Consider the following 27,694-nt stretch of genomic DNA (forward strand, 5'->3'; position numbering starts at 1 on the left):
TAAAATAGAGGGTAAGAAGCATGGGTATATCTACGGCTGGCCCCTCTCTACTTTTTTTTTATACAGGAGCAGTCAAATCTTCCCTGTTCTTTCTTGTCCCGTTAAAATATAGTAAAGTGAACGTAACAATCATCATCGGCATCATCAGTCATCCCCCCTGTCAAGTGTCAACACATCCATCAGTATACACGTGAATCTTGTGTTAAAAGTACGCTTATCTCTGCGCTCCTGCCTTTTCCTGCTTACTGTTTTCGCTGCAGGTGAGCCAAACGTTTTTGTTGCTCTCATTCTTGGTTTAGTTGCGTTTTGTGGACGGGCCGATAGGTTTGAAGGTTAGTAGAAGGCATATATAACAACAGAAGACCAGTTGGTTCAGTAGGGAACAAGATAAGATTCGTCACTAAACCGAATCTTTACCTTAATTCTAATCTTGTTATCCAGGCATGTATAGCCTACTCAACTTACTGCTTGTGGTAACGTTTCAATTTCTTACTGCATTGTAAAATTATTGAATTATTTGTGGGTTTATGATAACATTATGGCAAAAGAGGAGCTGGTTCAGTAGGAAACGAGATAACAGCTCGTCACGAAACTGAATCTTTGCCTTAACTCGCATTTTATTGTCTGTCATGTACTCAACTTACTCCTCGATCCGTCCACTTACCTGACTGGTCCTGGTCGGCCTGGTAGACGGCCTGAGCCAAGTACTGGTAGTCGCTGCTCCACTTCTGCACGTCAAAGGGGAGCTCGGCCTCTTCTGGCACCTCGGGAGGGGGCGGGGCGAGGGGGTGGTGCTCTAGTTGCTGCTGCCGGAGCCTTTGCTGCTGCTGCTGCTCATCCTCGCTGAAACCCTCGTCAGCAGGAAACTCTCTTCGGTTGGTGGACTCCTGCTGCGTGTGGAGAAGGGAACGGCTCGGGCTCAGTACGTTCAGTCTGGGCTCTGCCACTCACTCGTGTCGTCTTATTTGGGGTGATGATAACATTCCAGTTCGCTAATTCATTGTGGAAGTGTTAAATTAGCCTACCTGTTGCTGAGCCAGTTCCCAGGGGGCGTTAAGCATCGACTGGTTCTGATACATTGGGTGTCGACCCACCCTTGCCTGCCGCGGCCTGTGGTCGTTTCCTGGCAGAAGGGAGGGAGAGATATGATAGGAGGTTGGTGATTAGCTAGCTATGAGACTTAAAAGATTGTGTGATTAGGATCTTACGAAGCAAACTGTAGTCTACTTGAAGGTTATACCTAAATGTTTTGCCGTAAGAACATTGTTACCACTCATTCTTGTGGTCTGTGGATGTAAACGTGGTGTTACCCGTTACCAAAGTCGACGGTGAGGTGTGTTTCTGGCTTAACTCTCGTCAGGTAGTTCATCAGGGTATCAATTTTGTACATGCCCGCGCCGGTGCGGTCCGTGGCCAGCAGCAGGCGGGCCCGCACGTCGGGCGTTAGGTACACTCCGCACTTAGAGAAAGCAATTTCAACCTACAAAGACGGAAAAAGGAATCATTGAAGAAATTACCGCAGCGATTTTCGGATTAGTATTCAGTTGTTTAATAAGTTTTCTGAACGCACTTGCTGGCCGGTGAGGAAGTCATTGCGGTCACGATCCAGGTCATACATGGTCCTGCGAAGGTCGGCCATGTTCACCGGCTTCCCTGACAGCTGGCGGTCCATGTCGGTGATGAGCTTGGCCTCGTCCTTGTCGCTGAAGAGGACTCTGCACCACGGAATAGGGAGGGAGGGACAGTAAAGAGGACATAGATAACTAAGCAAAATTTCGAGATTTGTTATATGGTATAGACATATCTACGTATACGAAGTCAGAGGATAGCTTCAAATAGAGACTATTTGGTTCCAACCACTGATATCTCTTAATAAGAGCTGGGTGGGAGATCTCCATATCATTGAAAGTGTATGTAGCCACCACGGAAGGCGTGGGCGCCATGTTTTTCGATGCAGTAAAAGACCAAAAGGTTGATTTCAGCATAACTCCAGATATTGGCTCTTGACAGCCTATCCCGGCGCCATGTAACCACTGCAGGTGGAGCGCCACAAATATACAGCCCAGTAAATGGAATGTGATTTGTATTGAAAGTTTGAATGTTGTTTCATGTGCAGTCAGCAATAAGGTTCTAAAGAAAATAAGCTGATGTCGTTGCCTTTTATTGGAAATCAAATAGTTTCAATGAATGTGTGCCACATATTAGGGATCACGATGTAAGATGAAGTATTTAACTTTTGGACGTGTTAAGGCACTTAAGCATTGTCATTGTCAGTAATTAACACATAATTGAATACTTAATATATCAAGTATTCAACTCCGACGATTTGTAAAATTTACTTTCCAAGAGATTTTAAAAAATCTAAAGTATATTTTCTCTGACTCAGGACATTCGCTCCTGTCTATTCCAGTTATGAAATTAAAAAGGCGGTAGACTCGAAGAAAAAAATAAGGTATATTGTCCAGAATGTCCAGCAGAAATAGGAGGCACACAACCTGATCTTTATTCAATTTATATTCAGTCATAGCCTACCCATCATGGACAGTCATGGATAACGAAAAATAGGTGATAACAATGGTAATGATTTTCATGAGTCGATTTTTAGAGAAGTATTTCGATGACATCTACTGAAACGGTAATTCATCAAATTAGACTAATGGAAACATATGAAGATTCTAGCAATATTTCTGGCAATAATTTGGTGATGCATTCCGACAGTCAGGCAACGCAGCTACACTCAGTGTTGCCAATTCAGAATTTATAAATCCGCTAGGATGGCCTGAAAAATCCGCCAGATGATAGGTGAAGCTATAAAAATTTGCCGCCAGATTGGACTTGAAAATCCGCCTGTTACTCTTGTCAATTCTAAGATTCTTCCCGTCAGATTAACCTGCAATTCCACCAGATCTAGCGAAAAATCCGCTAAAATGGCATCACTGCACGTCATATCACACTGCAGCTCCTCATAAGTAACCCACGCCTGACAATGGAAATCAAGATGGCTGCGTGGGGCAACATCTTTTACAGGGAGATCACCCATCCCGCCTTTACAAGAGACCAGTGGCAGTAAGCATTCACCTGTTCCTCAAGTTAATTTTTCGTGGTTGTTGGCGTTGTGGCTGCGGGTGCTCAGACTCCTGCGAAGTCTCGGCCCTTAGGGAAAAATGAAGTCGCGTCATTGGCGAGGTGAAGCGGTTTAGGGTTAATTATGGAGAGAAAATGGGATAATTTCATCGGTGTATGTAGCGGTGTGCCCCGAACGTGGTGGCTGACCTGGGGCGCGGCGTGGGCGGCGGGGCTCTGAGGGCCTCCATTCGGGACTTGGCCAGGTAGTTGAACATGTCCTCGTAGCGCACCATAGACACGTGGTTCCCCGCCTCGCCGAACTTCTTGCACAGGTTCTTCATCCCTTCCTCGCTGAGCTTGAGCTGGAGAGGGGGATTTGAGCTGGGGTTAGGTGCCACTTCAGGCCAGTTCCACAGTTCAACACAGCGGGCCTTGTAAGCTCCCGACCCAGACGGCAATGTACTAAAGTTTCTCTGGTGCTTGGTCTTCATATATTACCTAACAAATTTGAGGCAACTATACATGGTCTCTTTAGTATCGGGTACCAAATAAAAAACCTGACCTTTATGGACTGTATGGGATTTTATGGTTTGGTTAGGGTGCTTAAAGTGACCCTCTGTTGGACTGTGGAGCTGGCTCGAATTCATCCCATTTGTAGAATATATTTTTATGACTTTCATCAGCAAATAATTACTGTGATATTGGTGTCTTGAAGTTTACTAAATTGTGTTTACTCAGGAATATATAAACATTTTTCTTCCCAATTTTGGACGTCACCTGGAATTTTTTAAGTGATCCCTTCACCATGTCCGTGGACAAGACGCCGTCCCGGTCTCTGTCCTGCGCCCTCAGGTTCACGAGTAAGCCCTGCAGCCCGCGGTCAGACACCTCCTTCGTGGCCCGCAGCACCTCATTCCTGGGACGAAATAACATCAAATATCAACTTATTACTTCCATTGGGATTCAACTTGTCTACTCTCACGACTTTGCTAATGTATCGCTTCCATAAAATCAATGCTAACGTCTGATACAAGCCCCTGAAAGATATGCCTTGGGTGTAATATGTAGTTTTGTGCTGTATAGTATGCTTGACTTCCTATCAACACGAGGCTCTTATTTATCGCGGGTACTGAAACAAGACCAGGTGACTGACCCCTTTTGACACTGCTCTGGGTGGGCGCTGCCTGTAAATGGAATATCGCCCGTTTAAAGCCACTAGTCTGTTAATGTCTAACTGGAAATATAAAAATGACTAACTCCCTCGCACCTTCCGAGAGTGAGTTTTTTTCTTCTCATATCTATAATTACTCGTTTTAACTAGATGGTTAGTTTACATACTTGAGGGAAATATCATCTAATTCAGAAAGGGAGAATTTTTCGGTTCTCTTTCCCGAGTCCTTGATGGGCGGCAGGACGGAGAGATTTCCTCGGTTTCCTCCATTGTCGAAGTTGCTGATTCCTGGAGTAGTGGTGAGGTCCCCGACACCCGTCCTGGCTCCCAGTCCATTCTGGGACCTCTGTCTCAGCACCAGGGGCACGCCACTCGGGGAGACAGCGTGCACCGTCGGATGGGCCCTGCGGGAAGTAACAATGATTAAAAACTGTGCTGTCAGTGGTTAGCAGCTCTAAAGCGAGTCTCTCCATTTGCGTGAAGCGTAATTGTACGTCTTGGGTGTACGAAATTGCAGGTGTGACAATGAATAATGAAGGAAGTGTGCCGCGTGTGTCGTAAGAAGGATAGTAAATTACTGCGTTGAAATGTTTGCCCTCAGCAACCGTAACAAATGTTGTGTTTCTTAGGAGACATTAGGAGCTTGTTGCGTGGTGAGTTAAGGCATTTTTTTGTGTGGGCGATGAGAGAGAGAGAGAGAGAGAGAGAGAGAGAGAATGGGAAGACGAGTAAAATGTCAGCTCCCTTGTCGAGGTATGCATCGTAAATACCACGAGGTGAATGAACGAACAACGGAACAGAAGGAAGCATCGCCCATCACCCTCGGACCAGTGCCCAAACTCTTAAACCTTTCGGGACCCGCGCACCCACATTTGGCACGGCTTTCGTAGAGGTTTAGGGAGTATTTCCATGGGTAGTTTTATGAGCCTAGTGAGAGTTTGGGTAAATTTTCCGTGGATCTTCAGTCAAACCACGATTTCCGTTGGGGTGGTTCTCATATTTCCGTGGTTTTCTGACGTGTCCACGATCTTCCAAAGCTATGGTAGATTTCAAAGAAGGACGACGGTATATTACTCACCATCATCATCAGCAATAACAAGAAACAAATGAGAACCACGCTAGCGGGAATCGTGGTTTGACTGAAGATCCACGGAAAATTTGCCCAGTGTAATAGCCCCTTGAGGTTTCTGCACCATGAATGTAGAAAACACTCACGAGAACTCAACTAATCTCCTTTGTGGCCTTTGGAAATAGTAGTTGCGAGAGCTAAAAGTGTCTGAGAGTACGGGTTAAGGGCAGGAGCGACTCACACATCTCAAGGCTTCACACACACACACACACACACACACACACACACACACACACACACACACACACACACACACACACACGCACACACACACACACACACACACACACACACACATTAGAACAAAGAAGAGAAAGGGGAGACCTAATACAAATCTACAAATTATTGAGCAAAATGGAAGAAGTAGACAACGAGGAGTTACTACTAAAAGAAGAAACTACCACCAGGAACACAAGAGGACATAGTAAAAAAATTAAGGAAGGGAAGATGCTTGAGAGACATAAAGAAATATAGCTTCCCGCAAAGAAATATAAAGGTTTGGAACAGACTAAGTGAGGATGTAGTATCGGCGAGGAGTGTGCAAAGCTTTAAGGAAAAGTTGAATAAATATAGATACGGAGGCGGGACCACACGAGCGTAAAGCCCAGGCCCTGTAAAACTACAACTAGGTAAATACACACACACACACACACACACACACACACACACACACACACACACACACACACACCTCATTCCTTCCAAGTTCCACCTGGCGCCTTACATAACCATCCCCACACGGTCCAGGAATAGAGTCAACGAGGCCCACCATATCCTTTGACCTAGAAAAAAAAGACTACCTTATCGATTTGTACCGTGGTCGCCTCACCCACATTCCGTAGATGATTAACCTGTACCCCGAGGCATGACCGAGTGGATCTGTAAATATATAAGCGGCAAATAGAGAAAATTCAGAGGTGTTGCCAAGTCCGCTGGTTGAAGTCATTTTGATATTGTGTAGCATTGCCTTCTACTTTTTTTTTTTTTTGCAGTAAAGGAAATAGCTTAAGGGCAAAAAAAAATAATAATAATAATAAAAGAAAATCACTGCTCCCAGAAATAAAGAGTAAAGAGTAAAGGAAACTGCTCAAGGGCAAACATAATAAAAAAAATAATTAAAAAAACGAAAATCACTGCTCCCATAAAAAGAGTTGAGAGGAGTGACCAAAAGAGAACTATTACCTTTACCTGAGACGTAGTGTATCTATAACTATCTGAGCGGCCAAAAAAAAATATAAAGAAAATCCAGGCGTGTCATTAGCTTGTGTAAATAAACAAGGCAAAAAAAAAATATATCATGAGTGTCACAAGTTCTGTAGCCTGAAGTAATTTTAATATAGTTTGGAATTTCACTCTTGTAAAATTACCTGTATATCATCTAAGTGTCAAAGAAATCAATTGTCATAAGTTTCCTTGGAGTAATCTTGATATATCGTGAAATTTCCTCGAAGTCGCCTCACCTGAATCCTTGTACCTCTACCTGTCTAATTATCATCTAAGAGACAAAGAAATCAATTGTCATAAGTTTCCTTGGAGTAATCTTGATATATCGTGCAATTTCCTCGAAGTCGCCTCACCTGAATCCTTGTACCTTTACCTGTCTAATTATCATCTAAGAGACAAAGAAATCAATTGTCATAAGTTTCCTTGGAGTAATCTTGATATATCGTGAAATTTCCTCGAAGTCGCCTCACCTGAATCCTTGTACCTTTACCTGTCTAATTATCATCTAAGAGACAAAGAAATCAATTGTCATAAGTTTCCTTGGAGTAATCTTGATATATCGTGAAATTTCCTCGCAGTCGCCTCACCTGAATCCCTCCCGTAAGTAATTGCTCCGTACCCCGTGACCTAACTTGACTTCGATTTGACTTGACTGTGACCTGACCTCGCGTACGAAGATTACATATACACACGGTCAAGGGAGGAAAGCTATTACGTCACTGCTTACACGCTCACAAAGTTACATAATACCCACAGAATGCGTCTCTCTTGCTCAATAAATCACCCCCGACAGCACGCATTAAGGGCCTTTTTGTGTGCTCTCCGATCGTAAAAAAGAATAGTGTCCTCCGGTTCATCACTATTCTAGCTACTGTATCGAAGACGTTGGGTTAGTGACGTAATATCCACAGAATGCGTCTCTCTTGGTCACTGTATCACCTCCGACAGTCCACAATATATGCCTTTCAGTGCTCTTCGATTGTAAAAAAATATGAGGATCGTGCAAGCCGTCCTTATGCCAACTGTTGTATTTAAAATGTTGGGTTAGTCGCGTAAAATCCACTAAATTCGTCTCTCTTGGTCACTGTATCACCTCCGACAGTCCACAATATTGGCCTTTTAGTGCTCTTCGATTGTAAAAAAATATGAGGATCGTGCAAACCGTCCTTATGCCAACTGTTGTATTAAATATGTTGGGTTAGTCGCGTAAAATCCAGTATGTGCGTCTCTCTTGGCCACTGTATCGCCTCCGACAGTCCACAATATATGCATTTTAGTGCTCTTCGATTGTAAAAAAAATATGAGTGTCGTGCAAACCCTCCTTATGTCAACTGTTGTATTAAGAATGTTGGGTTAGTCGCGTAAAATCCACTAAGTTCGTCTCTCTTGGTCACTGTATCACCTCCGACAGTCCACAATATATGCATTTTTTTGTGTGTGTTCTTGTATAGTAAAAATCGAAGGTAGGTGTTGTCAGTTGCGTCCACCCCTCACATCAACTTTTTTTTTTACAACAAAGGAGACAGCTCAAGGGCACAAAAAAAGGAAACAATAATAAAAAAAAGCCCGCTACTCGCTGTTCCCAAAGGCTTAAATAGGAGATCAGTCGGGTTATAATGAACGTTTATTTTTGGATCATGGTACAGAGGAAGGGTCAAACTACCAGAAGGGTCATAAAAAGTACCCCTGGAAATGCCCCAAACTCCCACGAAAGCCTGTAAAATATGTGTGCTTAGGCGCCGAAATGTAGAAGAATATAACGCCCAGTCTCCTCCTACCCATATTGTTAGACATTTATGTTCGTATTTTTGGTAGATAGTCTGTGTCTGTTTTGGGTAGCACGTGTATTGTGAACCCCTTGACTGCGGACTTCCTACAAAAAGACATCACCAAGCTACAGAAATGGAACAAAAAGTGTCTGCTACAATTCAATGAAGAGAAATGTAAAGTCCTGCACCTTGGGAGGGGATATCCAGCACACCAATACCACATGGGAAACACTCCACTATCCACCACAAAGGCAGAGAAAGACATGGAGTATAGTGACCAGGCTACCAGTGAAAGCTAAATCCGTGCCAATCGCAGCGGACGGGTTAATGGTATTCAGGCCCAAACTGTTACCTCGCTGTCTGGGCTGGAGTCACAGTTACTTACACCACAGAGTTGATTGAGGTTCGTGAAGTAACAAAAGGCCTTACAAAATGTCTACTTCTGTATCAAAAGCGTTGGGTTAGTTAGTTATGGAAAATCCTCTAAATTACTCCCTCCTGGTCTATGTATAACCTCTACTCCGTCATTACTCCATTACATAAAATATAAACATGGTCGAAAAAGAAAGGTCACGAGCTCACTGGTTCTGTTGTTTGTTACGTAGAAAGTCTATGGAATGCTACGTTGCTGTTTTATATATCACGCCCAGCACCTCATTACTAAACACTAAGGGGTCGTATTCTAAGACATTTCATCTCCCAAGAACACACATTTGACAAGGCTTTCGTAGGAGTTGTGGGCATTTCCAGGGGTAATTTTATGACCCTGTTGGTAGTCTGACCCTTCTTCTGCACCATGAACCTGAAGAAACACTCATTAGAACCCGACTGACCCCCTCTTTGACCTTTGGAAATACCTGATGTGAGAAGCGAAAGTGTCTTATGATACCAACCTAAACCACCGCAAGTTACTGCCATTACAAGATCACTGGTTCCGTTGCTTGTTACGTTAAAGTCTATGGAATGCCACCTTACTGTTTCATTTATCACGCCCAGACGCTCATTACTAAACATTAAGCCACCGCAACTTACCCCATTTTAAAGCATAAACACGGCCAAAAACTAAAGATTACGAGCTCACTGGTTCCGTTGTTTGTTACGTAAAAAGTCTATGGAATTCCACCTTACTGTTTCATTTACGTTCCGTCCCTCATCACCAACCACTGAGCCACAGCAAGTTCCCCTAGTAGCTTTACCCTCGACTTGGCTCAGACGCTCATTACACGCCCGATCGTGTCCCCAATCACCCTCTCCCCTTCCCCTAGTGATAGATTGACAAGGCTTCTGCACCATCCACAATCACCTTCTCCCCTTCCAATAGTGATAGATTGACAAGGGTTCTGCACCATCCACAATCACCCTCTCCCCTTCCCCCAACGCTTCATCTTTCTCCCCTTCCACCTTTCACTGTCTCCCCTCTCCCCTCTCTCCTTTTTTTGTTCACCTTATGCTTCATCTCTCTCACCTTAGTTTTGACCTCCACCCCCTCACTACTACTCCACCTTACTCCCCCACTCCCCACCTCGCCCGTCACCTCCCCTCTCCCCATTTGTTAACCCCTTTCTGTTCTGCACTGCTCACCTCTCCCTCCCCCTAACAAAGCTGTCATTACTAAAAGCTGGGCCGCCATAAGCTCCTCCCAGCAACTTGTATATCATAGGTCCATATTCTTAAACGTATCGAGCTCCTATTACTTCTATTTCTTAAGGCCACAGAGATGATTAATCGGATTTTCATGGGTGTTTTTCCCTTTCAAGATGCAGATGCCGTTTAAAACTATCACCAGCACCACAAAACAGTCCATGGAAATCCCAGCAACTTTTACGAGAGGATTTTGTAACTGGCGGAACTATAGCGCTGATATGTTTAAAAATAGGGGCTTATTGAGACTCCGCCACCAGCACCACACGCCGCTTATGCCCAAACTCTATGTCCTCTGCCACGCCCACCAGCACCACCCCCCGCCACCGCCCCACAACACATCACTCTCCAAGGGCGCGACCTACTTCTGGAAACGAACAAAAGCGCCCATCATGTATGCAGTTCGAAGCTTCGGCGAGAGGCACCCACACGCCCGTTATGTCATTTGTCACTGTGTTTGCGTGGCGCTGAATCCAAAGTTTTATAGCATTAGGCGTTTTTGTGTAGGTGATTTACAAAGGAGTATTATGGTTTTTCGTGTGGCATGTTCGATAGTAAGAGTGAAAATGATAGAGGACTTGAGTGTAGCTTACTTGACAGGGGGTAAAACGTGTCATACTAAATATTGGTTAAAAAATATAGAGAAAGAGTAGGTATTGGAGAGAGAGAGAGAGAGAGAGAGAGAGAGAGAGAGAGAGAGAGAGAGAGAGAGAGAGTGCGTGCGAGGGCGGAGGAGGAAAGATGAAGACGGGGAAGCATTAAATAATAAAAGGTATTGAGCGAAGGAGAGACCATGCACGCACACACACACACACACACACACACACACACACACACACACACACACACACACACACACACACACACACACACACACACACACACATAACGGGTATTAAACTAGGTCAGATGCAATTAATGGACATACAGGTAACATATTCAGGTGAGCCAATCCCTTTCACTCGCCCCCCCCCCCTCGCCCCCCTCCCCTGCCTGCCCCCCTCTGCTGTAATAATGGTAACGGCTAACCTTTGCCCTGATATTTAGAGGGAAGGCAGAAGACTCTCCATTCCTTTCCCCTCCCTTCACCCATTGCACCTGCTTATTATAATCGCGTGTGTGTGTGTGTGTGTGTGTGTGTGTTCGCCCTCTACTCCAGATTTTTCCGCATCTTCCAGTCGTGTGTTCTCAAGTTTTAGTTCAGATATGCATTTAAGGAATTACTTTTATGCAGGTGTCCGTGATTGTTGTTGTTGTTCTTGTTGTTGTTGTTATCCGTTCCCAAGAAAACGACTGATTAAGACACCAAGTTCAATCTGCAGTACAATTTTCACAGCGGCCATTCTCTCGATGTGGAGGTCAATCATTAGATTTTATTCTCATTGTTGCTGTTCTTTTTTCCTTATGATATCGTGCGCGAGTATTATTTTTTTCAGTAAGAGGTGGGACAAAGTGGTCATTCATTCCCTCTGTGCGACTTTCAATTACTAGAATCTATCCTTTAGTTGTTGTTCCTATATCATATCGTACGGGAGTGGATTTTTTTTCAGTAAGATATGTAACAAATAGTGATCATTCCCTCTATGCGACTGCCAATTACTAGAATCTATCCTTTAGTTGTTGTTCCTATATCATATCGTACGGGAGTGGATTTTTTTTCAGTACGAGATGTTACAAATAGTGATCATTCCCTCTATGCGACTTTCAATTACTAGAATCTATCCTTTAGTTGTTGTTCCTATATCATATCGTACGGGAGTGGATTTTTTTTCAGTACGAGATGTTACAAATAGTGATCATTTTTCTATGCGATTGTCAATTACTAGAGTTTATCCGTATTGTTAGTGTTATTGTTTTCTGTATGACATTTACGCGAGTGCATTTGCTCAGTTTTTTTCTTCTTTTTTTCGTTAAGTGGTGCGGCAAGCAGCGAGCGGGGCGTGGCGTGCGTGGCCGCTATCCCCGCCCGTTGATTTAGCTGCTCGGCCACTTTGGGCGCGGCCGAGGCGAGCTGGGAGGCACAACAGTTGCTCCATTATTTATAGTGTTAATGTTGTTTTTGTTGATAATTTTGTTGTAGTTGTTGTTGTTTTAATTTTCTATTTTTTTTTCTTTCCTTCTTTTTCTTTTTATTATTATTATTATTATTATTATTATTATTATTATTATTATTATTATTATTATTATTATTATTATTATTATTATTATTATTATTATTATTATTATTATTATATAACTTCTATTGCTGTTACTACTACTACTACTACTACTACTACTACCACCACCACCTCCACTACTACTACTACTACGTACACTACTTTCACTACAATTTTTTTTCAATAATCTCTCTTAAGTATCGACACGTGCCTTTGTTGTTAGGTGTGCGCGGCAGGCGTGGGAGCGTTCCCGGGGTTCGTTTTGTCTTGGCAACATTGATTGGCTCTTAACAAGGTAAATGCCTTTGACTGACATTGTACGATGGTTTTACGTAGAGAAGAGAGAGAGAGAGAGAGAGAGAGAGAGAGAGAGAGAGAGAGACTATAAATCTAGGAAAAAATATAGTTTCCTGGGAGACAAATGAGGAAAAACTTTTGCGTTGACGTATTTCGCAAAGACTCCTTTCTGGGTAACCTTCGTGAATGAATGAATTACTCCAAAGAATTCCCTAGAAAACTTATGGAAAATTAGTTGTTATTGGCGTGGGTGAAATGGAAAGGAAATAAAAGGAGTGGAGAAAAAACTATTAATATGCTGAGGACATTCATGAGAGAAAAAAATAGGTGCCACAGATAGACTAGGCGTGGGTAACAAGGGAAAGAAACAAGAGGTATGGAAAAAATAACAATAACAAAATAGTAAGGAAGCGTTCATGGTAGACTGTTAATTAAATGGGGAGGATGTGACAGGTATGGAGGGAATGTCTGGTGTGCTTGTGTCAGGTGTGGAGGGAGGTGTCAGGTGTGGAGGTAGGTTTCAGATGAGGAGGGAGGCGTCAGATGTGGAGGAAAGTGTCAGGTGTTGAGGAAAGTGTCAGGTGTGGAGGAAAGTGTCAGGTGTGGGGGAAAGTGTCAGATATGGAGGGAGGTGCCAGATGTGGAAGAAAGTGTCAGATGTGGAGGAAAGTGTCTGGTTTGGGGGTAGGAGTCAGGTGTGGAGGAAAGAGTCAGGTATGGAGGAAAGTGTCAGGTATGGAGGAAAGTGTCAGGTGTGGAGGAAAGTGTCAGGTGTGGAGGAAAGTGTCAGGTATGGAGGAAAGTGTCAGATGTGGAGGAAAGTGTCAGGTGTGGAGGAAAGTGTCAGGTGTGGAGGAAAGTGTCAGGTATGGAGGAAAGTGTCAGGTGTGGAGGAAAGTGTCAGGTTTGGAGGTAGGAGTCAGGTGTGGAGGAAAGTGTCAGATGTGGAGGAAAGTGTCAGGTTTGGGGGTAGGAGTCAGGTGTGGAGGAAAGAGTCAGGTATGGAGGAAAGTGTCAGGTGTGAAAATGAAAGTCAGGTTTGGAGGTAAGTTAGGTGTGGAGGAAAGTGTCAGGTTTGGGGGTAGGAGTCAGGTGTGGAGGAAAGTGTCAGGTGTGGAAGCAAAAGTCAGGTGTGGAGGAAAGTCAGGTGTGCACTCACTTTCTCTGGCGTGGAGGGGCGTCATCCCTCAGCACCACGGCACAGCACATCATCCCCCGACGCCCCTCCGCCCTCACGCCACCGCCTCCCTCACACCCCGCCGCTCCTCATGCCTCCCTCCTTCAGCGTCTTCGTGAGCGTCTCCTTCAGGTTATTCCCGCGCCACTTAACCGCTCCAGACTCCCCTTTGATCCCTTTTCTTCAGGCCACGAAATCTATATTCACAATTCTGCCTCTTTTTCTTACATATCAAATAAGTGTTTACATAGTGTACTTAGTTTAAGGTTCCGTTTCGAATTTGTTTCACTGGCGTAGTGTTTCAAGTTTACCGTCTCCAAAAGTCACATTACGACGGTAGGTGATTGTTTACGCGTCACTAATTAGGTAGCCATATGTGTCGAAGGTATGTGTCGTTCGTTCGCGTGTGTCTCCCTCCGCTAGTGTTGTTTGTTCGGCCTTGTCATGGTTGAGGTGGTGACGGGCCCGAGGAGGCGCGGCGCGTGTCTGCCCTCCACTCGACGCTCTTGAACTCGTGTTGTGGTTGTGAATGTGCTGGCGGCGAGGCGGGAGTCACCTAGCGGCCGGCGGGGACACTATAGCTGTTTATACCCCCACCCACACCCTCACGGCCATTACCCCCCCTCCGTTTTCTTTATCTGCCTTCTCTCCCCTCTCTCCCCTCTTTTTTTCTAACATTCACCGTACGTTTCATCTTTCTCCCCTCCACCCTGATCTGTAACTCCCCTCTCCCCTCTCTCTTTCCCCTCATTTTTTACTCCCTACTGACGCTTTATCTCTCTCCCCTCCACCTTGCTCTGTATCTCCCCTCTCCCCTCTTTTTTTACTTCTCCCTGACGCATTCTCTCTCTCTCCCCTCTTAGTTTTTACAGCCACCCCCTAACTACTGCGCCTCTTACTCCCCCGTTCCCCTCTCCCCGGCTTTTTCACCCCTCCTTCTTTCACATGATCCCTCCACCCCCCTCTTTACCCCTCATCTCCCCTCTCCCCACTTTCTTCACACCCCCTCTCTTGCACCTTTCCCCTCCACCCCTCTTTAACGTTTATCTCCCCTCTCCCCATTTTTGTTACTTATTTTAATTCGCCTTTCCTCTCCATCCCCCCTCATCCTTCATCTCCCTTCTCCTAACTTTATCTCCCCTCTCCCTATTTTTTTCACCCCCTTCCCTTTCACCTCTCCCCTCCACCCCTCTTTATCCTTTATCTCCCCTCTCCCTACTTTTTTCACCCCCTTCTTCCTTTTCATCTAATACCTTTCGCCTTCGCTCTCTCCCCTTCCTTTGCTCACACCTATCCTCTTCTCTCTCCTCCCCATCATCTACCCTACCCTTCATCTCTTCTCTTTATTTTCTTTTTTTGCTTCCATCTTCACTACCCTCCTCCTCTCCTTCCCCTCTTTTTCCCCTTGTCCACCTTTCCTTATTCTCATTTCTTCCTTCCTATCTTCATTCTTATTCTTTTAACCTTTTCTTTCCTCCTGCTTCCCTTTCACTCTGCTCTCCTTCCTCCTTCCCTATCTCTCTCCCTCCTTCGGTTCCCTTTTGTCTTTTTCACATTTTAACTCTACCTTTCTACCGTATCCCATCGACTTCTTTCATTGTTGCCCCTTCCCATCTTTCCCATCTACACCACCTCCCTCCCTTCCATCTTCTCCCCTTCCCTCCTCTCTCTTATCCCCTGCCTATCTCTATTCTTTTTTTATTTGCTATGTTTATATTCACCCTTTCCTTTCTGTCACCCTCAGCATCGTCCCCTTACCTCAACTTCCCTTTTCTTTCTCCCTTTCATTTTTCTTACCTTACCGCTACCTACCTTTTCCTACCTACCTACCTTCCTACCTAACTACCTTCCCACCTTCCCCCTTCCCTAGTATCGTCCCTATCATCTCCCCCTTACCTCATCTCCCCTTCCTTTCGTCCTTTTCTCTTTCCTTACCTTTCCGTTACCTACCCACCTACCTACCTTTGCCCATATAAGAGAAGATGGCGCCACAATAAACACTTGCTTGCCCCATGACGGGCTGGGGCCGACTACCATCTAGGCCTCTCAAGAAAATCCTACCGGCGATATAGGTGTACACGTAAAAAAAAAAAAATAAATAAATAAAATAAAATCCATATTCTTAAACGTATCGGGCTCCCATCACGACTATTTTCCAAGGCCACAGAGAAACTTAACCGGGTTTTCATGGGTGTATTTTCCCCATTCAAGATGCAGAAGTCGTGTCAAACTATCACGAGGATCACAAAACCTTCCTTGAAAACCCCAGAAACTTCTACGAGAGGCTTTCCAAACAGACGAACTTCTACGAGAGGCTTTCCAAACAGGCGAACTTCTACGAGAGGCTTTCCAAACAGGCGAACTTCTACGAGAGGCTTTCCAAACAGGCGAACTTCTACGAGAGGCTTTCCAAACAGGCGAACTTCTACGAGAGGCTTTCCAAACAGGCGAACTTCTACGAGAGGCTTTCCAAACAGGCGAACTTCTACGAGAGGCTTTCCAAACAGGAGAACTTCTACGAGAGGCTTTCCAAACAGGCGAACTTCTACGAGAGGCTCTTTAAACAGGCGAACTTCTACGAGAGGCTCTTTAAACAGGCGAACTGAGGCGCTGATACTTTTAAAAATGCGGACTTTTTTTTTTTACAACAAAGGAGACAGCTCAAGGGCACAAAAAGGGAACAATAATAATAAAAAAGCCCGCTACTCGCTGCTCCTAAAAAGAATCCAAAGAGGTGGCCGAAAGAGGGGTCAATTTCGGGAGGACCTAAGCTGTTTGATGTGTTTGTTTGTGCTCTTCGCCCCCCTCCCCCCCCTCGCCCTCCACTCCCAAGGTTGTGTATTGCGTCAAGCGTCGAACAATGTTATACTAAAGCCTTTATTTACCAGTGTTATGAAGTTGCCATCGTTACCAGCAAGAAGTTTTATCCAATACTTCGTTAACTCGTTCCCTTAAGTATTCTAGCGGCATTTGAAAAGTTCGTATGCGGTGGGTAACCTTTTTTTGTTGTTGTTATTGTTTATGTGCGTTTTTGTTCTTAGTATTGAGTTTTTTTTATTTATTCATATCATTTCTCTTATTCTCAAGACCTTCTGCTCTTCCCCATCTTCCCTCCTTCCCTGATCTTCCTTTCTCCACTCAATTTCCCCTCAACCCTTTCTGCTCATCCCTTCCTCCCTCCCTCTTTAATCTTCTTCACTGATCTTCCCTTTCTTCCCTCTCTCTCTCTGATCTTCCTTCCTTTCTCCACTTCATTTGATCACTTCTCTTATTCTCAAACCCTTCTGATCTTTCTCTCGGTCAATATTTTTAGACGCTTCCTCATCTCGTATCCACTATTTCCAAAGGCCAAAAACGAGATTAATGAGGTTTTCATGAACGTTTTTCACATTCACGGCACAGAAGAAGCGTCAAACTACCACCAGGGTCAATAATCTACCCCCGGCAATGCCCAAAACCCCCACGAAAGCCTTGTCGAATATATGTGCCTGGCCGCTGAAAGGGTTAAGAATACGGTCCATGTAAAAACTCACCCAAACCTCCATTCCGTGATGATTTTCCCGCCGCGGATCTTGACGTCGTAGCAGGGCACGAACCGGCGCTGTGGCATCCTCGCTGTGACGGTCATAAGGGCGCCGCCAGGGGGGCCTCGACGCTCCTCCGGCGGGGGTCCTCAGCGGGGCGGCGAAGTGGGTCTGGGGGCCTCATCTTCAGGGGGCAGCAGAGGGATCGTCAGCCTGCAGAGGAGTTGAGGATTAGAAGAGAATGAGGACGAGGGAAGGAAGGAAGGGATTTAGAAAGGAGAGGAGGATCAGAGAATTGAACTTGGGAATGACGCGAAAGAGAAAAGGAGAAGGGATTTAGGAAGCAAAGGAAGGAAAGGAGGATGCATGGAAGCTGAAGAGGAAGAGAAATGAGATCTATGAAGTGATGCAAAGGGAAGGAAGAGAAAGGATATAGAAAGCAAAGGAAGGAAAGGAGGAGGATTGGAAGTTGAGTGCACGGGAAATTGAGGATCAGAGAAGGATTAGTGCTTGGGAAATAAATTATGTGAAGGAAGGAAGGAAGAGAAGGGATGCAAAGGGAAGGAAGAGAAAGGAAGAGCAGGGATGTAGGAAGCAGAGGGAAGGAAGATAAAGGATATATAAAGCAAAGGAAGGAAAGGAGGAGGATTGGAAGATGAGAATGAGGGGAATTGAGGATAAGAGAAGGATTAGGACTAGGGAAATAAATTATGTGAAGGAAGGAAGGAAGAGAAGGGATGTAGGAAGCAAAGGAAGGATGAGAAGGGATATAGAAAGCAAAGGAAGAAAAGGAGGAGGATTGGAAGATGAAAGTAAGGGGCATTGAGGATCAGAGAAGGATTAGGACTAGGGAAATAAATTATGTGAAGGAAGGAAGGAAGAGAAGGGATGTAGGAAGCAAAGGAAGGATGAGAAGGGATATAGAAAGCAAAGGAAGAAAAGGAGGAGGATTGGAAGATGAAAGTAAGGGGCATTGAGGATCAGAGAAGGATTAGGACTAGGGAAATAAATTATGTGAAGGAAGGAAGGAAGAGAAGGGTAGTAGGAAGCAAAGGAAGGAAGAGAAGGGATTTAAAAAGAAAAGGAAGGAAAGGAGGAGGATTGGAAGATGAGAGTAAGGGGAATTGAGAATCAGAGAAGGATTAGGAAAATAAATTATGTGAAGGAAGGAAGGAAGAGCAGGGATGTAGGAAGCAAATGAAGGAAGAGAAAGGATTTAGGAAGCAGAGGAAGGAAAGGAGGAGGATTGGAAGATGAAAGTAAAGAGCATTAAGGATCAGAGAAGGATTAGGACTAGGGAAATGAATTATGTGAATGAAGGAAGGAAGAGAAGGGATGTAGAAATGAAAGGAAGATGACTAAAAGATAAGGGAAATGGAGTAAAGGAAGGAAAGAAGGAAGGGACGATTACAGTGAGATGAGGATAAAGGGGGTGATGAAGATAGGGGTATAGAGAAGACCAAGGAAGGAAGGGAAGGAGGGAGGGAAAATTTGAATAGGTAAGGAATAAGAGAAAGGAAGAAAGATCAGGGAAGGAAGGAAAAAAGGAAGGATCAAAAGGAGTTAAGGACATGGGAAAAAAGAGGAAGGAAAGAAAAAATGAGCGGTAGGATTAGGAGAATAGGATAAGGATGAGGAAAATGAGACGGAGGAAGGGGAAAAAAACGGAATATCAGGGAGGAAAAGAAGGAGGGAAAGATCAGAAAAGGACAAGAACATAGGACATAGAACGGAGAAAGAAGAGAAAGGAAGAAAAAGTAAGAATGAACGGAAAACAGGAGAATGGGATGAGGATGAGGAAAATGAAACGAAGGAAGGAAAAAACGGAATATCAGGGAGGAAAAGAAGGAGGGAAAGATGAGAAAAGGACAAAAACATAGGAAATAGAATGGAAGAAGAAAACAAAGAAAGAAAGAAAAAGTAACAATGAAAGTGAAAAAGAAAGAAAGAAGAAAGGGAGAGAGACGAAATTAAAGAGATGCAATGATGATAGGGAAAAAAGAGGCGGAGGGAGGGAAGGTGACGGAAGGGGATTGACAAGAGGAGACGAAAAAAAACTCCTGCTTGTGAAGATGAGAGGATTAGAGAGAATGAGGTCAAGGTCAGACTCGACGATAAAGACAAAATTAATGGAGAGAAAGGTAAAAGACCGTAAAAGAAAAGAGAATCAGACAAAAAAGAAGAGAAAGAAAAGACGAAGAGGAGAACAAGGAAGGAGGATGAAGAGGAAGGAGAGGGATAGAGAAGAAAAGTATGATAAACGAAGATGAAGATAAGAAAAAGGAAGGAGGAAGGGAGAAGGTAGAGAAGAAAATACTGATAAGAGAGAGGAGAATCAGACAAAAAAAGGAAGTAAGAAAAGACGAAGAGGAGAAAAAGGAAGAAGGAGGAGGAGGAGGGAGAGGGATAGAGAAGAAAGAATAGAAGAAAACGGAGGAAGATGAAGGGGAGGGTGAAGGTAGAGAAGAAAATACTGATAAGAGAAGGGAGGTTCAGACAAAAAAAAGGAATTATGAGACGACGGAGAGAAGAAAAAGAAAGGAGGATGAGGAGGAGGGAGAGGGAGAGAGAAGAAAGAACAGGTAAAGAAGAGACGAAGAGAAAAAAGCGGAGGAGGAAGATGGGAAAGAGGAAGGGAAGAGAAGAATGGATTAGTAAGAGAAAGGAGAATCAAACCAAAAAAAAAAAAAGAATAAAAGAAGAAGATTAAAAAAATGGAAGATGAAGAAGAGGTTAGAAAATAAAGGACTAATAAGAGAACAGAGAATCAGAAACAAAATAAAAGAGGAAGATAAAAAAAATAAAGAAGGATGAAAGGGAGGAAAGAGGGGAGAAGAAGAGGGTTAGAAGGTGATGGATTGGGGAAAGGAAGACGAGGGAGAATAGGTCACGAAAGGGAGAAGGGAGAGAGGGAAGGAAATAAGAGAGGTAGGTTACGGAGACACGACAAACTGATTTATAGTGTTAAGAGAGAGAGAGATCGTTATAATACTAGACATTACTGAACGCATACCAATTCATCACGACTAAACCAACACCCACCTAACCTACATTCTTTATTATTATTGACGTTTTATTGTTTTTTTATGCTAGTAGTAGTAGTAGTAGTAATAGTAGTAGTAGTAGTAGTAGTAGTAGTAGTAGTAGTAGTAGTAGTAGTAGTCATCCCTTGCACTATAAACTCTGGAACAATCTCCTCCCGAATTTGACCTCTCTTTTGCCCACTCTTCTGAACTTTTTTTTTATAAGGTCAGTGTTTAGCGAGCTTTTTTTTCTCATCAATACTATTTTTTGCCCTTGAGCTGCTTCCTTTGCTGTAAAAAAAAATAAGTCATGGTAAACGGTTTGATCTTTTTCGCGTCTCTATTTCATGGTAAACGGTTTGATCTTTTTCGCGTCTCTATTTCATGGTAAACGGTTTGATCTTTTTCGCGTCTCTATTTCATGGTAAACGGTTTGATCTTTTTCGTTTCCCTATTTCATGGTAAACGGTTTGATCTTTTTCGTTTCCCTATTTCATGGTAAACGGTTTGATCTTTTTCGCGTCTCTATTTCATGGTAAACGGTTTGATCTTTTTCATTTCTCTATTTCATGGTAAACGGTTTGATCTTTTTCGTTTCTCTATTTCATGGTAAACGGTTTGATCTTTTTCGTTTCCCTATTTCATGGTAAACGGTTTGATCTTTTTCGCGTCTCTATTTCATGGTAAACGGTTTGATCTTTTTCGTTTCCCTATTTCATGGTAAACGGTTTGATCTTTTTCGCGTCTCTATTTCATGGTAAACGGTTTGATCTTTTTCGTTTCTCTATTTCATGGTAAACGGTTTGATCTTTTTCATTTCTCTAAGTCATGGTAAACGGTTTGATCTTTTTCGTTTCTCTATTTCATGGTAAACGGTTTGATCTTTTTCGTTTCTCTAAGTCATGGTAAACGGTTTGATCTTTTTCGTTTCTCTATTTCATGGTAAACGGTTTGATCTTTTTCATTTCTCTAAGTCATGGTAAACGGTTTGATCTTTTTCGTTTCTCTATTTCATGGTAAACGGTTTGATCTTTTTCATTTCTCTAAGTCATGGTAAACGGTTTGATCTTTTTCGTTTCTCTATTTCATGGTAAACGGTTTGATCTTTTTCATTTCCCTATTTCATGGTAAACGGTTTGATCTTTTTCGTTTCTCTATTTCATGGTAAACGGTTTGATCTTTTTCATTTCCCTATTTCATGGTAAACGGTTTGATCTTTTTCGTTTCCCTATTTCATGGTAAACGGTTTGATCTTTTTCGTTTCCCTATTTCATGGTAAACGGTTTGATCTTTTTCGTTTCCCTATTTCATGGTAAACGGTTTGATCTTTTTCGTTTCCCTATTTCATGGTAAACGGTTTGATCTTTTTCGTTTCCCTATTTCATGGTAAACGGTTTGATCTTTTTCGTTTCCCTATTTCATGGTAAACAGTTTGATCTTTCTCGTTTCTCTGTTTCAATCTAGTTCACTCTCACTGGCTGTCAAATTCTGTGTCTCGATCGTGTTAATTTATTCGTTTATTTCCACGGTAAGATGGTGATAGTAACATAACAAGAAGGAAACTCAAATTAATCTCTTCTGGCCTTTCATTCTTGTCCCGTCCGTCCTTTTTTTTTTCTCTTTCTTATTCTCTCCTTTTCTCCATCCTCCTCCTCCTCGGCTTTTCCGATACCCTACGCCCCTGTCCACCCAGCAGTGAATGGGTACCAGGTATTAATCGGGGGTTGTGTCCCGTCTCCTAATATCTGTTTCCTTCTCCTATAATTCCTTCCCCTTCTGTCTCTCTCCGGCATATGACCACAGATGTTGCGCCGACTAAACGAAACTTTCCAACTTTTCCTCCTCCTCCTCCTCCTTCTCTTCCTCCTCCCCTTTCTCTTCCTCCTCTTCCTCTTCCTCCATTCATTTACTGGGGTGGCGTTCGGCGGGCTTGTGATTTTTTTTATATCGTTTGTTATGCCTTTCAGTTAATTCCATTGACGTAAAAAAGAATAAAAAAGATAATTACAAGATAATTAACATATCCTCATTATCATGCTCCCTTTAAAATACCCTTAATTAACATTCCCGTAATAAAGAACAAACAGCAGTTGGCAAAAACAAAAACGCTGTATTGATAAGAGTTTTCTATTTTTCATTTACATTTTTCTGATCAAACGCGTAAACAAAGGCTATGACGTGTGTGTGTGTGTGTGTGTGTGTGTGTGTGTGTGTGTGTGTGTGTGTGTGTGTGTGTGTGTGTTCGCCCATCAAAACTATGTTAATGGCCTCCCTCATATTATTTACATTTCCCTTTCGTCCCCTCCACCATAGTGACGCATGTAGTGAGGGGGGGTGAAGGGAAGGGGAGGGAGAAGAAGGGGGAAGGAGGGAGAAAGAGGGGGAAGGAGGGAGAGAGTGGGGGAGGCGCTGGTGAAGAAGAAAGCAGGGGAGGGGAGAGGGAAGGAGTGAGAAAAGGAGAGAAAGGGAAGGAGGGAGGAAAGGGGAAAGGGGTAGAAAGGGAAGGAGTGGAGAGAGAAGACTGGAGGGATAAACAGAAGGATTAAAAAGAATGAACTGGAGGGAGGGAGGAAAAAAAGTGCAGTGTAAGCGGGAGGAGGGAGAGAGAGAGAGAGAGAGAGAGGGAGAGAGAGAGGATACAGGGGGGCGTGAAGGGGAGGGGAGAAAGGGGAGGAAGAAAAAGGGGGGAGAGAAGAAAGGGGGGTGTTGGTTGCGCCCAGCTATGCCGCGCTAAACATCGTCTCTGGCGTTCATATTGATTGCTGAATCGATGTGTTTGTGTGCAGAGAGAGAGGGGGAGGGGGGGAGAGAGAGAGAGAGAGAGAGAGAGAGAGAGAGAGAGAGAGAGAATGTGTTTGCTTGTTGAGGATAATTTATTTGACCAAGCGGTTCGATCCCTTCCGTCCTTCTTTTGTTCTCTTTCTCATTCTCTCCTTTTCTCTCTCCTCCTCCTCCTCCTCCTCCTCCTCCATTCATTTTTTGACCTACTTACCTTCCTTTCAATTACCTCATCTTCATTATGCTATTTCTCCTCCTCCTCCTCCTCCTCCTCCTCCTCCTCCTCCTCCTGCTCCTGACCTAATTACCTTCCTTCCTGCATTTAACGGACGGTCTTTTTTTTTTCTTCTACTATTTTTTATCTACTAAGCTCATCAAGGTTTTTTATTTATTTTTGTCTTGTTCTTCCTCCTCCATCTTCTCGTATTGGAGGAGGGAAATTCTGTTCTCTCGGTGGTCGTGTGTCCCTGCCCATGGCTAGCAGAGGGCCTGTGAGTAAGGGAAAGAGAGGGTAAAGGTTGATAAGAAATGGGGAGGAGGTGGGGGATTAGGGGGATAATTAAGGGTGGAAATTGGGGAGAAGTTGGGGTGACAATGTATAGGACACTTTTCTCATTTTTATTATATTCTTTTTTCTTTGGCTCATTCTACATTATTATTTTTCTCCTTCTTCTTTGTTTCTCACCTTTGTTTCTACCTCAGTACCCCTCTTCTCTCCTCTCACAATTCCCCTCTCCTATGCAATATCTCTGATCTGGATTGGCTTCAGAAATATCCTTCGTGCCTAACTAATTCAATGGCTTTATTCTACGGTACGTATGACAGTGATATTCGATACAGACATTGGCAAGATGGCTTTTTTTTCCTGATCGACTCATTAAGAATCACATTGGTAGTACTTTGTCGCAACGGGAGTTAATTGAACATTCCCGCACACGTGTACAGCTGCATTAATGTGTCCCCCTTGGTGTTCTGAAGGTGACTGAAGTGCCTGACGGATTCTGTTGCCTGCACCTCCAAGTTTTCATGTGTGTCCATTCCTCCTTTTCTTCCTCCTCCTCTTCCTCCTCCTCCTCCATTTTCTACTACTCCCATTCCATTCTGCCGCCGCCATCCCCCTCCCCTCACGTCATCGCTCTCCGTTCCTCTCTCCTCCTCTCCCCTCTCCTCCCACTACTCCACGAGGCGGCCGTCACAAGGTGGAACTTTTGCATCGTCTAATAAACAACCTTTCGTTACAGCGTGGCCCCTGTCAAGGCGAAGATAAATAATAAATATGTGAAATTATGATTAATATTAATATCATTAGGTTGTTGATAGTTTTGTTGGTGTTAGATTGTTGTTGATGTTAACTCTTTCTAATGGGAGGCCAACGTGCCGCATCGCTAAGCCGAAGCCACGCGGTGCTCCACGCCTCGGACGCGTGCACCCCCAGTGACCCGCCTCACCTGCGTGGCCCGCACCTTTGTGGCCGCTTTGGCGCGCGAGATCAGTAATGAGTGGCCATGATTACCTGTCCCTCAGCCCCGGGAAGGACCCAGGCGTGGCTTCATCAATTAGCCTCACTCAAACTTCCGTTCCTTGGTCCTCGCGTAGCTTTATAGAAGATTTTTTTGCGCCTTAATTCATATCATGACGTTCTCTCATATTTTTGTTCATTAATATGTGTCGCAACATCCTTATAGAATGTTGCTCCCCGGTGGCTGTCGTTACGTGACGCTCCGTGACTACAAACTGGGGAGGCGGTGGCCGAGTGGTCAGCGTGCGGGCGAGGTGAGGCCGTGGATCTAGGTTCGTGTCCCACCAAAACACGCTAATTTTTCAAGTCATCGCCAAGTGGCAGAAGATTACTTTCATGCTGCCCAGATCTTAAATCAACCCAAACTTCAGCGACTTCGTTCAAATGGAGCACCGGGGAACAGCAGAGTCATACTTCACGGCAGCCACTATAAACAAAATTCTCCCGCGCCACTAACGGGCTGGGGCCGTCCAAGAGGTCCCTCAAGAGAGCCTACCGTCGCTATTGGCAGCACCTAAAAATATCTGTACATGCTGTTAGGAGCAGCGCATGGCTGGCATTTTTTGCTTTTATGTATTTTCCCCTTGAGCTGCTGCATTTACTGTGAAAAAAAAAAAGGAGTTTCTAAAGGTTAGGAGTTTCAAAAGATTATATGAAGATTAAGACTTCCTGAGACATCTCTTAATGACGAGATTCAAGGGTCTGTGATATTTACTGCACCGTGAACAGCCTGACAAGACAATTGCTGCGACTCGAAAATAACAAGGAAACATGGAAACATAAATATGAAAGAGCAGGCAACAGGAAACCAAAGCACTCTGAGCATACTCATGAGATCGTTCAATTTACTCGTGTTGAAAAAATGTTACATGTGATTCGTTTTTCGCACTAACGTCTTTTGTTGGAGGGTTGATCGCTTTTGAGTAATATTTTTTTTAACATTCAAACAAACAAATAACGTTGGCAGATGTGAAATTGTGGAAAGAAAATTACCTTTTACATGCCGCTATAAAAAATATAAAAAATGAGGTATTGAATCACGCATCCATATTTACTTCAGGAACAGCTTAATATCACGCTATCACGCTATGCAGCACTCGGACGCAAAGAGGTACGCAGACTAGCTATTGGTGAAAGTTTAAAGATTTCCAGCAAACTTCCGTCGTGATTCTTTTCTTCCCTTGTCCGAATGCAGTGGTCTTGTCTTTCTCTCAGCGGGTTCCTAGTATATGTTATTGCCATGTATATGTTATTTTTTTCCTTCAATTCCTTCTTCTGATGTAGGGGGCTTCGTGGTGCAGTGGTTACCACACTCGGCTCATAACCTAGAGAGCCTGGGTTTGATTCCCGGGCGGAGTGGAAAAATTTGGGCAGCTTTTCCGATACCCTACGCCCCTGTCCACCCAGCAGTGAATGGGTACCAGGTATTAATCGGGGGTTGTGTCCCGTCTCCTGGGGTCTGTTCCTATCTCCTATAATTCCTTCCCCTTCTGTCTCTCTCCGGCATATGACCACAGATGTTGCGTCGACTAAACGAAACTCTCCAACTTTTCCTTCTGATGTAGTTTTGTCTTTCCAGAGACCTGCAGGACATCGGTAACGTGTCTTTTCTTATCTCTTGACTCTGCCTCCCTCTTTCCTCTGTTTTATCTCCTTACCATTCCCTCCATGTGCAGCAATACCGTATGATCCCAACTTCACCTTTACTTTATCATTCTCCTTTCTCTTTATTTATTCTTTAGTCGTTTTTTCGCCTCTTTTATCCTCCCTCCATCAGTACCATTCTGCTTGAGTTCCTCCTCTTGACAGTTCTCCCTTTTCTCCTGTCCCTCTTATCTCCTTCCAGTCCCTCCTCTCATCATTCTTTCCTCCAGTTCTTCTCTCGTCTCCTCTGCCTTTCCTCCATCAGAACTATTTTCCATTGCTTCCTCCTCTATACACTTCTCCCCCTTCTCTCCCGTCCTTCCATTCTTTTCTGCTTCCCATGCTTACTCTCAACGTTCTTTCCTCTATACGTTTTCTATCGTTTCTTCTTCTCCTCCTCCATCAGAACCATTGATTTATTGCTCCCTCCTCTATGCACTTCCTTTCTCCCGCTCCTCCTTTCTTCTCTTCTTCTAATCCTTCCTCTCATCATTGTTTCTTCTATACCTCCTCTTTCGTGTCCTCTGCTTCTCCTCACTCTAAACTATTTTTTTATTGTTCTCCTCTTCCTCCAACTCTTCCGTCAATCATCCATCTACGGTACTCTCCCATTTCTCCATCGCTCCATGTAATTGCACTGTCTATCCTGCATTCCCTCGCCCATGCTTATGTTCTCTCCCTCCGTTTCTACGTTCTCAGTTCTGGAATCTAGGACACGACTGGAACGGGAACGAACCGGACCGCCACTGCTCTTCCCTTCCAACCAACAACAACAGTAACAACAGCAACAACAACAGTTTGAGCAGGAGCGTTCGGATGCCACAAACTTCCCCAGAGGTAAGACTTCCGTACACTTAAAACCTCTATCCTCTCCTTTCCTCTCTATACTTTTTTTTTGTCAGAACCCTAATTTTGTGTTATGACTACTTTGACAATACTATAACAGCTTTCTCTATCTTCGTCTATCTGTCTATCTATGTCTATTAATCTGTATCAATCTCTATCTCTATTTCTCCTTTTTTAATTGGATGGTATTGGAAAGGCCACCACTCAGTCTCCCATTCAGTCAGTCGGTCAGTTTGTCTATCCCTCAGTCAGTCAGTCAGCTTATGTCCTTTATTCTTCTCCAGTCAGTCGGTTTGTATCCATTTTACACCCACGATCAGTTAAAAAGTATACGTTCTTTCTTTTCTTATGTTTCACCTTTCCACCAAGTCTCAAGAAAATTAGGTTGACGTTTTTTTTTGTTTTGTTTTTGCGTAATTCTGCTAACAGTCTAACATGCAAACAGGGGCGAAAACTTATCCTCCTCCAACTTCTTAGGCAAGGGTAACAAGGACGAGATGAGCGTTACAACTACCAGAGAAGCTTATTATAACTTTTACCACTAATACCCGAGCCATAGAATAGGAAAGTTTGCCAACCTACATCATCACAGGCGCGGAGAATTCAAATTGAGGATGATACAAGAGTGTTTCTTGGGCTCTAGGAATGATCAGGATCTCGAATGCGTATCCAGAGCACACACAAAAAAACTATTGTATCGGGACCAATTTGAATTTCGCGCGGCCCTTTC

At 43.8% G+C, this 27,694-nt stretch overlaps 1 protein-coding gene and 1 long non-coding RNA gene across 4 annotated transcripts in view; one reads left to right on the forward strand and one right to left on the reverse strand.

Annotated features, from left to right (window-relative positions):
- Positions 1–27,694, reverse strand: part of LOC126984142 (uncharacterized) — a 34,843-nt gene that overhangs the window by 1,835 nt on the left and 5,314 nt on the right. The window contains exons 2-10 of one of the 3 annotated variants that reach the window (XM_050837518.1): positions 17,164–17,367; positions 4,405–4,641; positions 3,844–3,982; positions 3,274–3,428; positions 3,079–3,153; positions 1,571–1,715; positions 1,318–1,480; positions 1,026–1,123; positions 665–890 (exon numbers count right to left, since the gene is read on the reverse strand). In XM_050837518.1, coding sequence (XP_050693475.1) covers positions 665–890; positions 1,026–1,123; positions 1,318–1,480; positions 1,571–1,715; positions 3,079–3,153; positions 3,274–3,428; positions 3,844–3,982; positions 4,405–4,641; positions 17,164–17,258 — 1,333 coding nt within the window. In that variant the 5' untranslated portion in view covers positions 17,259–17,367. Of the gene's footprint in view, positions 1–664; positions 891–1,025; positions 1,124–1,317; positions 1,481–1,570; positions 1,716–3,078; positions 3,154–3,273; positions 3,429–3,843; positions 3,983–4,404; positions 4,642–6,057; positions 6,146–13,612; positions 14,140–17,163; positions 17,368–27,694 lie in introns of those variants that run through there. The other 2 variants (XM_050837519.1, XM_050837520.1) reach the window with 2 other exon arrangements.
- On the forward strand, positions 31–26,949 carry LOC126984147 (uncharacterized). The gene is made up of 3 exons (XR_007736444.1): positions 31–260; positions 12,380–12,451; positions 26,818–26,949. It is a non-coding gene; the product is annotated as an uncharacterized LOC126984147 (long non-coding RNA).

The sequence above is a fragment of the Eriocheir sinensis genome, chromosome 56 (assembly GCF_024679095.1).
Source record: "Eriocheir sinensis breed Jianghai 21 chromosome 56, ASM2467909v1, whole genome shotgun sequence".
Lineage (NCBI taxonomy): Eukaryota > Metazoa > Arthropoda > Malacostraca > Decapoda > Varunidae > Eriocheir > Eriocheir sinensis.